Raw genomic sequence first — 13831 nt, 5'->3', positions numbered from 1 at the left:
CACACCATGTTGTGATGGACCTTTGTGGAGGGTGAAGGCTACGTTCGCCCCTCCGGGCAAGGGGGAGGGAGGGAGGGAGGGAGGGAGGGAGGGAGGGAGGGAGGGAGGGAGGGAGGGAGGGGGGGGGGGGAGGGGGAGGGGAGGGGAGGGAGCGAGCCCTACCATTGTTTGCCCCTGATTGATGCTGCCTGGAAGGAGAACTCCTCGGTCTTAACAACGAGAAGAACTTTTCTTTGCAAGTGTTGAGGACTGCGCCCATCGTCAACAGATTATCCGGATCCCCAGTGAATATTCGGCATTGTCTATTTAGTACTGTTTTAGCTAGAAGTAAGAACATTGTCTCTTTGACAATAGCAATTTCACTTTATTGTGATCCTTGATTTAGGATACGTTGCGAGTCAGGCGCATGCTTTGTTATAACAATGTCTGTGCCTCACCTAGACTTATTTAAACTTTATTAATTTTCTGCTCAACTTTGTCGGAGTTCACGCCGCACGCGGTGACCGTTGCGGCATGAAAACAAGGGCCATGCTTAGGCTTTCTTTTGTAGTACTGCTCACTGATTAAGATTTTTTGCGTAAATCATCAATGCCAGTCTTACCCCGTTGTTTTCTCATTATTAGGGTGTCGAAAAAATAACAATGAAAAAATACCTTGTGAGGAAGCGGAAGGCTTTAAACGAAGACGATGCAAGGCCGAGCTGCTGCTCATCGGGCGGGATGTCCACAGCCTGTGGAGCCATCACTTGCGAAGCCTCGTCCATTGATAATGTCGTGACCATTCTAACCGACCACTCCAAGCATGTCCACGGCCACCATAACTACTGCATCCGCACACTTGCCAACGATTAGTAATGCCTCGGTTCCTTGCTTTTAAGGAGTGCAGGGACGACGTTACAAACCAACGTGGAAGCTCACCTACATATGACTTCATTATGATGCTTCATTGAACAGAGTGTTCTGTGAGACCTGTCGCGCTGCTTACGACATGTTTGTACCCCTCCCAACCACATACAGGGACAAGGACTCTTACCTTACCTTTGTATAGAATGGCTTTTCCAACTGGAAGAAAGGTTTGCAGATATTTCAAAGCCATTAGGCCTCCAGTTTTCATAGGGCAGGCTTAGCCTCTATACCATCTGTAGATAAGGGTGTAAATGCGGCTTTTTGCTGCTTTAAAGGAAAGCAAAAGGAAATGAAGGATGCTGGAAAGGCACTTGCCTGCTACAGAACCTGCTACAAAGGGTCAAATTCCGCTTCCATCACTGCACCTGACATCATGCTTGGCCTTATATGGGCTGTGATGTCGGTTTGCGTGACGCTTCGCCCGTTGCAGGAGGTGTTTCGTGCAGTTGTCGGTGACGTTTAACAGTATCTTCGTTACACTACTTGGCATGTCAAGGCCTAGCGGTACGTGGCCGTGATGATGCAGAAAGCAACGTAAGGCAGCTTCTGGAACTACGCGCAAATGACATACCAGAGCTGCAATCTTGGCTTTGCCGATCTGGAAACAAATGGCTTTCTCCTGAAATTTTTAACGAACTGTTAGATATAATAGGGAGTTTTAGAATAGCGCACGCTAAAGCTTTGCGTACGCAAAGAATAGCGTCGTCGCCACTACCATGCTCCGAACGCAAACCCGAATTTGCACTTTGCGCGCGCAATTTTAGCGTGCGCTATTTCCCGGAAATAGCGTGCGTACGCAAAGAATCTTTGCGCTTCTCTAAGGAGGATTCATGATAAGAAGTATCTAAAGCCAAGACGAGCAGAGTTTAAAGGAGCGGTGCAACGATATTCAATTGGAATGGTTTTCACTTGACACGAGCTTACTGGCACACCTGGGACTGAAGGATACTCACACGCAACGCCACTGGCCAAGAAACTCCTTTGTTGCGGTGATTTTCAAGGACAAAAGCGATCATTTTCATTCAATCTCTCCTTTGCAAAATTTGATGACGTAACGTGGGGATCGTAGTACACCCTAGTGGCGATATTTGAATGCAGTTCATAGATTGGACCCGAGCATTGCGTGGGCACTCGACTTGGGCTCGTGATAATTGCTAGCTCGAGAAGCATTCGGGTAGTGACCCGTGTCCAATCGCTGCAACGACGACAACAGCCGAGCCATAACAATGTCTGCAACTCAGCGCGTGTCCTGCGCTTTGCCAACCTCAGCGCGTGGCTATGATCAACATTGGCGGCATATAATCGGGTCCAGATCACGTGGCCGCTTGTTCTGGCTGCGAGTTGAGGGGGTGAACGCTGCTTGTTTTTCTTAAATTTTTTTCTGGGACTTATATTGCGTGGGGTGAAAAACGAACGCGTGTTTCGTAGGTCATTAACGTTAGGGATCCGATTTAAGCGGTATTTGCACAAAGTACAAAAATTGTTGCATCACTCCTTTAAAAAAAATGGCGGCTTCCAGGATTACGTTGGCGGCTGCTTCGGCGGCATCCTCGCGACTGCGATTTTCAATACGGGACGACATTGCACTCGGTTTGGCAACGATCACCAGCAACTTGATGCTTGCGACGCGCGAACATTTCTTGGCGAAGGTACGATGTGCGAAGGTCAGTACACGAGACCTCTCTTGCCGAGGAGACACAAGCCAAGACGCAAGCGGACACAACTAGTTAACTGCTCGCGTTGCATTTTCATGTTTAAACAAATCTAAAATGATACTCTGAACCAAAAAACTTGTTTTTTTCTAAAGTTGCAGCATTTCATGTGTGAAATAAAAATTGTGACTGTATCTTGGTGGCGTCGCAAGCGCGAGCTGCTTGGGCTTTTGCGTCGCGACGGAGAAACGCTATTCTAAAACTGTCTTGCGTCGTGTGTGCTAATACAGGCGCTAAATTTAGCGCTAGCGTGCGCTAAAATAGCGTACATTATTTTAAAACTCCCTAATGGCTCACTATGTTCTTTGCTCATGACAAAGTCTGCGAAGCAGGGCCCTTTGCCATGATAGTGGATGAGGCAACGGATATGTTGGTCAAAGAGCAAGTACCGATTTGCTTTAGAATTGTTAAAGATAACTTCGAGTTACAGGGGTTATTTCGTGGTTTTTATAATGCAGCAGACACGAAAGCGACCGCACTCTTCGCCATTCTCAAGGACATGGTCTGCCGTTTTAGCTTGCTGATCGCCATGTGCCGTGGGCAATGTTACAATGGTGCTACAAACATTAGGGGCAAGCGCAATGGGCTCCAAGTGCTCATGCAACAGGAAGAACCCTGACCCCTGTATGTGCACTGAATGGCGCACATCCTAAATCTTTTATTGCAGGACTTCAACCACAATGTGAGCATGTGTCGTGACTTCTTGAACAGGATTACCAATCTCATTAGCTTTGTAAGACCCTTTCAGAATTGTGTTTGTTTTGTTTCAAGCGCTGCAAGAGGAAGACATAAATATGAATTTCAGAACATTTTGTCCCACAAGGTGGACCCTCAAGGCTGCTTTTTTCTGGTCAGTCTTTAATTATAGAAAGCTGATGGTTTTTTCAAACCACCTAGCATCTGACGAGTGGAATGACACTGGGGCAAAGGCAAGCGGATTCCTGAAAGAGTTATCAAAATTCGCCACATATTTCACGCTGAAACTGCTCTTCCCAATATTTTCACGGCTGAAAACTAAATACCACGATGCAGAAGCCAACATTGAGATTTGACCGAACAGAGAAAATGTTAGCAGCCATGTTGATAGGAAATAAACTTACTTACTTGCTTACTTACTAAGTCGCTTGTTCATCTCTTAAAGGGATTCTTCAACAAAATTTGAAATATATCCGTCTTGTTCAAAAATGGATTGAATATGATCCACAGTATCCGTAAATGACAATTGCACGTTTGTATGTTGAGAGAGAGAGAGAGAGAGTAAACTTTATTTTTGTACGCCTGGTCCGGCGCTCGTTGAAAAGGTTTTGCACTCTAAACAAAAAAAAAAAAAAAAAAAAAAAAAAACTCGTGAGTCCACTCTCCTGCACAACACTCGTAGAGCCAACCACCGCAACCCACGGAGGCAGCCCAGCGAACGGCGATGCCGAAACACATGTCCAGACCAAAAAACGCACTCCGAGCCGTGACACCAAGCAATGCAAGCGTGACGCTTTACAATGCCCAATGTCACAACTCAGACCGCGCCCCCCTGCCCAAACACACGCCTCGGCAACGCCACCAGCCGAGCCGCCTCCGCAAGTCGCGGCAACCGGCCCCCCAAGCGCTGCGCGGGAAAGCCGACACACGGGCCTTTTTTAGATTGTGGGGTGTTTACGATTCCTCTTCTGGGAGGGTGGTTATGATGTGTTGGAGGAGAGTATCTTGGTACACGGTGACAAGGTGTTTGGGTGGACGGAGCCATTCTTCGTAGGATGAGGGCCGTAGAGTAGGTGATATGCAAGATAAAGCCGTGCGTTTTGAAGATTGGGCATTGGGACATGCCCAGAGTGTATGGTGGTTGTCTGGGTATCCTCCACAATGTTTGCAGGTTGGGTGCCCAGCACTTCTAGATATATAATGGACGAAGTTGTCTGTAAGCAGCGATAATGTCTGCGCTCTTCTTAGGAGTACTTCTTCCTTCCTTCCAAGCGAGCGTTGAGGAGGGGGCAGAGTTCTGACATTTTCCTTTAGTTGCTTAAGTGTGAATTTCCTTGTAGTTCTGCAGATGGATCTCTCGGTGCGTGGGTTGTACTCAGGCGGCCATATAGCAGGGGGTCCCGGCAAAGCTTCTCGGGTGAGGAGGTGAGCCTCCTCGTTCCCCTTTAGGCCATCATGGCCTGGTGTCCATTGTATCGTGACCGTTATGTTCCTTCGCAGATGCAGGTAATCCTGGATATGTTGCCTAATGTGTGAAGGCAACGTGTTATCTCGGAAGGCCCTGCATGCAGCTTGGCTATCCGTCCAAATGAGGATGTCTTCCGTAGGGTGGTAGGGTAGTGCTATTGCCTCGCCGATAGCTGTTATCTCTGCTTCCTCTGGAGTGGGGATTTCTACGTGTTTGTTCTGCCAGTTGAGGTAGTGACTGGAGACTGATGTGGTGCTCATTTCTTCTTTGTGTGAGGCGTCTGTGTAGTATAGTGTGACGTGGGCTGGGATTGGAGAGGTGCGGAGTCTATTGATCGTTGCCGCCCTCCTTGTGGCGTATCTTTCGTTGTCCATGTTCCGAGGGATAGGTAGAACCGTTAGTCTCGGGATGTATTCCCACGGTGGAGGGATGTCGGGGATCTCTTCATGGGGAGGTGTAAGGTAACCCTGCTGCCTGAGGATCTGTCTTCCTTGCTTCGAGGTAAGTAGGCGGTCATGTTGGGATTGCCGTTGTATGTCGCACCGCTCCTCCAGCGTGTTAAAGGTGCCGGTTGCTTCGATACGGTAATTCGCTGAGAATCGTGGGATGCCCAGTGCAAGCCTGTGGCCTTTGCGAAGAATTGTTTCAAGTTTGGATGTTTGAGTCTTGGTGAGTCGGATGTGTGGTAGTTGGTATAGAGTCCTAGAGTATACGAGGGCCTCAAGTATACGTCTCAGATGTTCTTCTCGTACGCCTCTGTTCTTGCGGGTGATTCTCTTTATCATGTGATGTATTTGTTGTATTTTTACGGTGAGTTTCGTTAGCCAAACGTTCCATTTTCCATTGTCCTGAAGCCAGAAGCCCAGGATGCGTATGACGTCTTTGCGTTTTATCTGTGTGTTTGCGATGTTGAGATATATGTGGTTTCTAGTTTCTTCGGCCTTCCTTCCGGTCGCGTTAGTTACAACTATGTATTCGGATTTTTCTTGGGAGCAGGTTAGCCCGAGCTCACTAGTGTATTTATGTACAGCGTCAATACCCCTTTGAATTGTTTCCTGTTGTTCCCCTGGGGATCCATTGTTACACCATAGTGTAATATCGTCTGCATACACGGCGTGTTTAAGGTTGGGTATGTTCTGAAGTCTGTTTGGAAGGTCTTTCATGGCTATATTAAAAAGAGTGGGCGACAATATCGCTCCCTGTGGGACTCCTTTCTCAGCTCTGTGTTGTGAAGTAGTATGGTCGTCGACTCTGACCTGAACAAATCTGTCTCGTAAAAAATCTTGGACGTATCTGATTAGTCTATTTCCGACTCCTAGGTCTTTTGTCTTTTGGATTATTGCTTCGTGAGCGACGTTATCAAACGCCCCTTTGATGTCAAGTCCAACGATCGTCCGCATCTGGGTGGTGCTTTCAGGGTCATATATGTCCTCTTTAATGCGGAGCATGACTTCCTGCATGCTGACGTGGGATCTGAATCCTACCATCGTGTGAGGTAAACATTCGTTCTTGTCGATGTGCCAAAGCAGTCTTTCAAGGACCAACTTCTCCATAACTTTGCCTATACATGATGTTAATGAGATAGGCCTGAGATTTGAGATTTGGTCGGGCGATTTACCTGGTTTGGGGATTGGTACAATTGTGGCTATTTTCCATTCTTGGGGAATTTTGCCAGTTTCCCAAGCGGCATTCATGATTTTTAGTAAATGTTCAAGTTGGTTGTCCGGAAGGTTACGGAGCATTCGGTAGCTTACACCGTCTTCTCCTGGGGAAGAGTTTCGTTTGATGTTGGCGAGGGTTCTGGTGAGCTCGTTCAACGTAAAAGGCGAGCTTATTCCTTCTGCTTCGTCCGTTTCCCTAGGTGTTTGGTCTTCTGTATTTGCAGCATCTTCAGATGCAATGCTAGGATAGAACTGGTCGATCAGTGCTCTCACTATTTGTTCTTTAGTGTTTCCCGTTCGGAGCTGTATCTTGGTTAGAGAGTGTTTGGGTTTAGCCTGTCCGAGGAGCGTGCGGAGTATGTTCCATGCCCTTGCTGTGTGGAATTGGTTGTTTAGATTATCGCAAAGGTCGAGCCAGTTGTTCGTCACGAGTGTCTGTGCGTAGTCCTGTGCTTCTTCTGTTATGTCTTGTATGGCTTTCTTGAATTTACGGTTTTTATTGTTCTTGCGCCATTTTTGAACGATTTTATGCCTTTTATCCCATAGCGCCACGAGGTGTGTGTCAATCTGAGGGAAGTCTTCAGATCTGCATACTTTTTTTGTGTTTTTGTCTCGGGTTCTGTGAAGAGTTTGAATCCATGAACTAAGGTTTCCCGGATAGTCCGTTTGTTCTGCGAGTTCCTGTCTAAAGGAGTCCCAGTTTGTAATATTGGTTGTGGGTCCGCTTTTTGTGTGTCCCTTTCCAATCTGGACGGTGACTTTAAGAATAAAGTGGTCACTTCCAAGATTTTCTTGCGTTTTTGTCCAAGAGACATTAAGTTGGCCCTTGTAAAATGTCAGGTCGGGGGAAGTATCTTTCTCGACGCTGTTGCCTTCCCGTGTTGAGGTTGTCGTGTCGTTGAGGAGTGTCAGTGCTTGTTCCGAGGCTAGGGTGTCCAATTTCCTTCCGTTTGGGGTATTAGTTGTGTAACCCCATGATTGATGTTGACTGTTAAAGTCTCCAAGTAGCAATGTTGCAGCTCTATTGTTGTCTTTCATTAGCTTTCTTAATAGCTTGGTCTCTGCTTTGTACTGTCGTGGTGTCCAGTAGCAGTTAATAACAAGGATCTCTGAGGCGGAGTCTGGTGAGTCCGGATGCTTAATCTTGACCGCAACTGTTTCTTGTGTTGTCGTGTTGAGATGGGTAGTGTCCAGTTGGATGGAGGCCAGACTTTTGGATACTAGAGTAACTGCCATGGATTTGGCTTGGGTTTGGTCTCCCTTCTTGCTGGTTATGCTTGGTTGCGCGTATGAGTCATAGCCAGGTAAAGAGACTGGCCCGTTCGTTTCCTGCAAGGCTATGATGTCGGGTTTGAACTCTAGTGAATTGAGATGCTGTATGAATATTCCTCTCTTGCGGCGGATACCTCTGCAGTTCCACTGAAGTATATAAACGTGTGATGTGTGTTTTCGAGGATGAGTATTAGTTTCCGTTGGTGAGTTATTCATCGTTGATGGTTCCGTCGTCGTTCTCAGGTAATGCGGCCAGAGCTTTGTGGGGCCTGTTCGGTGAGAGCGCGTGTCTTTTCCTGGTGATTTGGAGGTTGGCAATAAGCTGCTCGTTTTTGATCGTGGCGGCCTCTATGTCCTCAACTTGTTTGGATATCTGGGTCAGGCTGTTGGCGATCTCTTGTATGAGGTTGTCTCTGGCTTGATTACTAGCGTTGTTTGCCTCTATCGAAGTTTGGACGACGTTAATGAAAGAGTCGAGTTTGACCAGAATGTTGTCGACCTTTGTCTCTAGGCTGTTCATTTTGGTTTCAAGTGCGTTAAGGCGTGCCTCGTGCGTGCTTTTTGTGTGCTGGGGAATTTCTAATGCGTTGTTTCTTGATATAATCCCTTCTTTTATGGCTTCTGCAATGTTTTCTGTTAGTGGATTTTCTCGTGCAATCTGTAGGGCATGAGCATAGCTGCACGACGGGTGCTCTAAGTGTCTCACTTTGGTGTTCTTCTGGTGTGGCTTGTTGCCCTGTTCTTGTTCATGTGTTGGGGGGTTTGTGGTTCCCGGTCTTGAGCTGGGGGTGTGCGCCTCCTTGGGGTAGGTGTTTCTTGTATGATGCATGCCAGTTTCTCCGACAAACTGAGGGTCGATTGGTTTTTGTTTGGGGTTGTTGGCGCCAGCTTGAGATCCTCTGGGTGGAATCTCCTCACTTTGGAGCAGGGAGAAGCGATTTGACGTCGGCAGCTTTGGCCATTTTTCGTAGTTGTTGGAGAATCCTGCTAGCGTGGAGTGGTTTCTTGTGGAGGATCCGTTGGAGATTTTCCAGGCGTTGCGGCGTTCGATTGCGGCCTGTTGGACGGCTTGGTCAGCTTGCTGTCTTCTAGGACATAGGGGAGAGTTGGGACGGTGTTCGCCTTGACAGTTAACACAGTGCGGTTCACATTCGTGGGGGGTCTGCGTGGGGTCCTGGTTTGAGGGGAAGCGTTTGCTGCATCGGGGGCATGTGTTGTGTGCAACTTTGAATGGGCAGACGTCCGCACGGTGGCCTATATCGTAGCAGTGCGCGCACAGGGTGCTGCGTGGTCGATGGGGATACAGACGGTAGGCGACTCGGTTAACAAATGCATATCTGGGTAGCCTGGGTCCCTCTACCGTGATGAGAATGGTTTGAGACTCCCCAATCCTTCGTGCAGCAAGGAGCTTGGCTTGTTCAAGAATGAGAGAGTCTTGGATGTACTGGTCGGAGTAGTGGGGCCTGATGCCGTGGATAACCCCCCTAGCGTTGTTTGGACTGTTGGCCTTGTAAGACTTCACATGAAGCTTGACGTTTTGGTAGGTTAGCGAACTGAGCGCTAGGATTTTATTTTCGGCGGAAGTGCGGTACGTGTCGATGGCAATTAGGTTTTGGAGGGAACGTACCTTGACATAGGTATCCCCGATCTCTTTGGGTGTGAGGCGCGCTGCCTCCAGAATTGCGGCTCCTAGGTTATGGGCGTCAATTTTTTCGAGGTGTATGGCCGACCCAAAGCGGATGATGATGGTGGCCGCTTGAGAAGATCGGGGTGCAAGACCAACTGTCTGCCATGATCCGTCATTTTCGTTGAGATCATCGATTTCCATGGTGTGAAGAGCAGAAGCGACAGCCAGGTTGGGCGAGCTCGAAGCGCTCTTTGACCTAGCCGGCGCTAGGCCAAGCGCCACCTCTTACTTCCGTGTTGGAATATTCTTCGTAAGAGGGCGAAAATTCTACGTGGTTGGTCAAAAATTTACTCACGTGTCTAAGACGTGTTCCGTAGATAATTAACGGCTGTTTCAATGCGATCCAGTGACTGAAACCGGTGAAAATCCAGTGTTTTGGTGGAGCTCAATGTCAGCTCGTCCGAACACTTGAAACTTCGTCTTCTTCCTCCTTGTATTTTGAGCTTTGTGCCTGTATTTTTCGTTATAAATGGTCCACTCTGGCAAGTGCTTGGAAAGCAGCCAACGGAGACCACGTGACAGCCATCGCAGTCGTGATGTAGTTCGTCTCGGGACGAGCAAAGCTGCGGCAAGGCTGGTGTCGAGAGGATGTCCTAGTCGTTCCAGCCACTGAAGCGGCTGCTTTCGTACGAATTTTGAGTGACGGGGTAATCTTCTACAGGCCTGTAGAGGGACAATAACGACTTCTGGGACAGACAAAAGAGATTGTCAGTGAGAGGGGAGTTCCTCCTTCCCCTCTTCTCTCGTGGTGGCAGGATGCGAGACAGTTATCGTCACTACCTGTCAAGGTTCTTAGACTGGCATTACAAACGAGGCGTTAGCGACATCCTTCAATGTTTGTTGCTAATCATTTAATTAGTTTAAAATTCCTTTTCGTGTTTTTTTCAACAAGAGATTGCTGTGTGTGATGTGATACCGCTCCTCTGAACATGTAAAGACGAAAAAATAATCTCCAAAATTTTGTTGTAGTGTCTTTTTAATGTTGCCTTTCAAATAAGGGTTTGTCTACATTTGTTTGTCTCTGGCTGAGTTGGTTTTTTTGTTATTGTATATTTTGAAAATGTGTTGTTTTTTGTTGAAATTGTGTGTACTTGTACATTTTCCCTTGATTCTGTCGATAAGATCAAATTGTGTTTATTAATTGTAAGTCATGCTTCAGTCATGTTAATTCGTCAAGTGATTATCTGCACGAAGGTGACCTGCAGTGACATTTTGTTTGCTGTTGCATTTTCTGAATATGGCATTTGGAGCTACTTTGCTGTATTTAATAGAAAATAAATGGTTTCTGTACTAAAATGCCAGATGTGAACTGACAGCAATAATATTGTGTTTGCCTGTTTTCAAGTAAAAAAAAAGAAAAGAAAAGAAGTAACTGACGATGCCTGAGCACTTGCGCGTTTGTGAAACTGCTATAGTCCATTGCAACTCAAGAAGGTAGGGCGAGTGGAAGGAAGGCCGGGGAGGAGGAGGCAGACGAAATGCTATGTAGTGGTGGAGGAGGTTTCCCCCTCTCCTCTCCAGCATTCCGTCTGCTTCCTCTTCCCTGACTTTCCTTTCTCTTGCCCTACCTTTTTGACTTGCAACGGACTATAAAAACAATGTCTCCGCACGGAATGAGAGAGGGGGAGGGGGAGATAAAATTGGAGAGAGAGAGGTGAAAGAGGGCAATTGGAGAAGAAGGGCAGTGTGGAAACAGAAGGTGGCAGCAAATTCCTTGCCCCCCGCCCCTCAGAAAATTGAAAATTCTCCGCCTATGGTGTGTGCAAACCTGATTCACGCCTCGTTTTTTTTAACTGCAACGAGACGGAGCTCGTTACAAACATGCTCGACTGGCAAGTGCAAAAGCAGTACGCTTACAGCTGCCACTGGGATCCTGTCGGGGGCAAGGTGTGACTTCCCTCGTTAGAAGCAGAATAGCAGTGCAATTAGAGTGACCACCCGTCCCGCGACTCGCAGGACTGTCCCGCATTGAGGGCTCGTGTCCCGCGAGAAATTGCCGCATCTTCAAAATGTCCCGCATTTCATACTGTCGTAAAATTCACTCTGCAACTTATGGTGCTGCCGAACAGCGAGGCACGGGGAAGCGCGGAGGTTGTTAGTAATCGTTTGAATCGCAATGATTTTCTATCCAAGCGATGCGGGAAGCGACCATCATTCTTGCAGGAGGTCTGACAAGCATGCGCTGTTGTGCCTCTCCCCTTGGTGTCAAAATATGGTTAAGAGAAAATTGTTCGCCAAAAGTTTAAATATAAATTATTGTAATTATTTTCAAGTCGCTGCAACTCACAACGATCAAGAAAGAACCTAATGTTAAAAATTTGTGTTGGGCCATGTTGATAAAAATAGCGTTGACAGGAACCAGTAACCCGAGAAAGATTTACTGTTTCTTATTTCCATTTGATGCATTGATTTCTGCTGCAGTCGATTTTTATGTTTTCAACTTCGACACATTTAATAGCACATTTATCATAAAAATATACATATCACAAGGAGTGAACATTATCTGAAGTTAATCGCTGCTATACAATTTGCAGGTGTATAAACAGCACAGGTTATAAAATGTGTTTACGAAGCCTAGGTTTGTGGCCATGAATGACGCCGTGCCTTTCTGTTGGAACCACTATCTGCACACCTCTAGAAATATTTGATTTTGCAGTTCCCCGTATTTTAAAGCCACGACTGCATATAACTAGCTAGAGTCAGACAGAATGAGGACGGCCGGGGATCCTCCAGTTGCCGCACCTCCGGCGTGAGTTTTCTATATTGGGTAACACTTGGGCCTCCCGGGAGCCTCGAGCATGCACGTGCAGTCCAAGCACATTGAAGAACACTGAGGACGTGCTAGAGGCATCTGAAAGAGATGCCGTCAGCAACTATAGCTTTGTGAGAAACAAGTGCTGCAGAACAGGTGCTACAGAGCATCTCGTAAGGTATCGTAGCAGGAACGGTGGACGACCCCGTTTTTTTCGGCAGGTACCCTCCCAGCCGGTGGCCCGTGCTGGCGTTCACGGGGGCCCCCGCGAGCTTCCCCGTGCAGGAGGAGAACCTGCCCCTCCAGGCACACCTGGCCTGGAGCGACTCGGTGCTGCACCGGGCCAAGCACTTCGTGACGTCCACCCTCAAGGCACCCTTCGTTGGAATCCACCTGCGCAACGGCATCGACTGGGTCAGACCCAAGCCCCTCCCTTCTTTAAATGCGACGGAATTTCTGGGGTCACCCCTCGTGGATATTTGTTCGTTGAGGCTAGTTACGGCCATGTAGGCTATTTACGGCCACGTCTCGTTAATACGGACCGCATTGATACGGACACCCCACCATGGAAGCAAAATTTCCGGGCACGAGGTCGTGCATGCTCTCATGTGCATGGACGTCTGGGTGATCCAGTGCGGGGGTTCAGCTGCGTCGGGTAGAAGTTTCTGAATGCAAAAACGGGAAAGACAAACCCAAAGATAGGTAAATTAATACGCATATCCCCATTTCAACGGGACCAGCATTTGTGAATGTGACAGCCGGGACAATCTGTCGACGGGGTTCTACTGTGCTTTTTTTCCACCAAATATTTTTAGCTTCTGTCAATAGTGATTTTCCTGTTGTATCGACATAAGGCCAGCCCTTCCTTCATTCGTGCATTTGCCTTTTTCTTTCTTGGTAACTATTTCTTTCAGCAGACTTCCTACCAAAGCGGATATTTATTGTTACTTTGCTTACCACTCGGGGCAACATTTTCAGAATATCAAATTGAGGGGACACAGTCTTTTGAATGACACATGAGCAAACGCTTAGGGAAGAACCCCTGTTTCCAGTATCAGCCATTGGTTCTTCACGACTAATACTAATCAGTCCTGCTGCTTGGGTCCCAGCATTGTTTGGGCACTGTGGCGAGTCCGACAGGCCAGATGGGCCATTTTAACGAAGAATCTTTAAAGGCTGTGATTACAAAGGTCAAAAAGTTTGATGCAACAATACGAGAATGTGTAACACTGATTTCAAAGAAAAAATCAGGACAAAAAATGAATAAATTAATAGAAAGAATGTTTGTAACATTCTCCGATGAGAATCAACCCTAGGACACCAAAACTCTGAGTCCGACAGTCTACCACTGTGCCAAGGGGAGACTTGTGAAATGTTAGTTACTTTAATATGCCAAGGGCAGGAAGCACCTAGGCGCAACCCTGTGGCTATACACATGAATGTATCACATGATTGGACTTCATGACAATATTTAAAAGACCTGTGGGAGAGGTAAATCTTAAAGGCAACAATGTGATATGGTCATATCGTTAGTGATAAGTACAGTCGAATCTCGTTAATTCAAACACGCTTAATTCAAACTTTCGATTTATTTGAACTGACGCTGTGGTCCGGTCCACACTATATGTGTTTCAATGTGTGAAAACGCCCGGTAATTCTAACGTCTAAGCGTTCTCGC

The 13831-nt window shown here is 47.2% G+C and overlaps 1 protein-coding gene across 1 annotated transcript in view; it reads left to right on the top strand.

Moving 5' to 3' along the window:
• LOC120841511 (GDP-fucose protein O-fucosyltransferase 1) overlaps positions 1-13831 on the top strand; it is a 37206-nt gene that overhangs the window by 13920 nt on the left and 9455 nt on the right. The window contains exon 5 of the mRNA XM_040212417.2: positions 12375-12567. Within this exon, the coding sequence (XP_040068351.1) occupies positions 12375-12567 (193 nt within the window). The remainder of the gene's footprint in view (positions 1-12374; positions 12568-13831) is intronic.

This window comes from Ixodes scapularis, unplaced genomic scaffold (assembly GCF_016920785.2).
Source record: "Ixodes scapularis isolate PalLabHiFi unplaced genomic scaffold, ASM1692078v2 PGA_scaffold3__209_contigs__length_174095766, whole genome shotgun sequence".
In the NCBI taxonomy this organism is placed as follows: Eukaryota; Metazoa; Arthropoda; class Arachnida; order Ixodida; family Ixodidae; genus Ixodes; species Ixodes scapularis.
The sequence above is the reverse complement of the archived record's forward strand: the minus strand, read 5'-3'. Positions and strand labels throughout refer to the sequence as shown.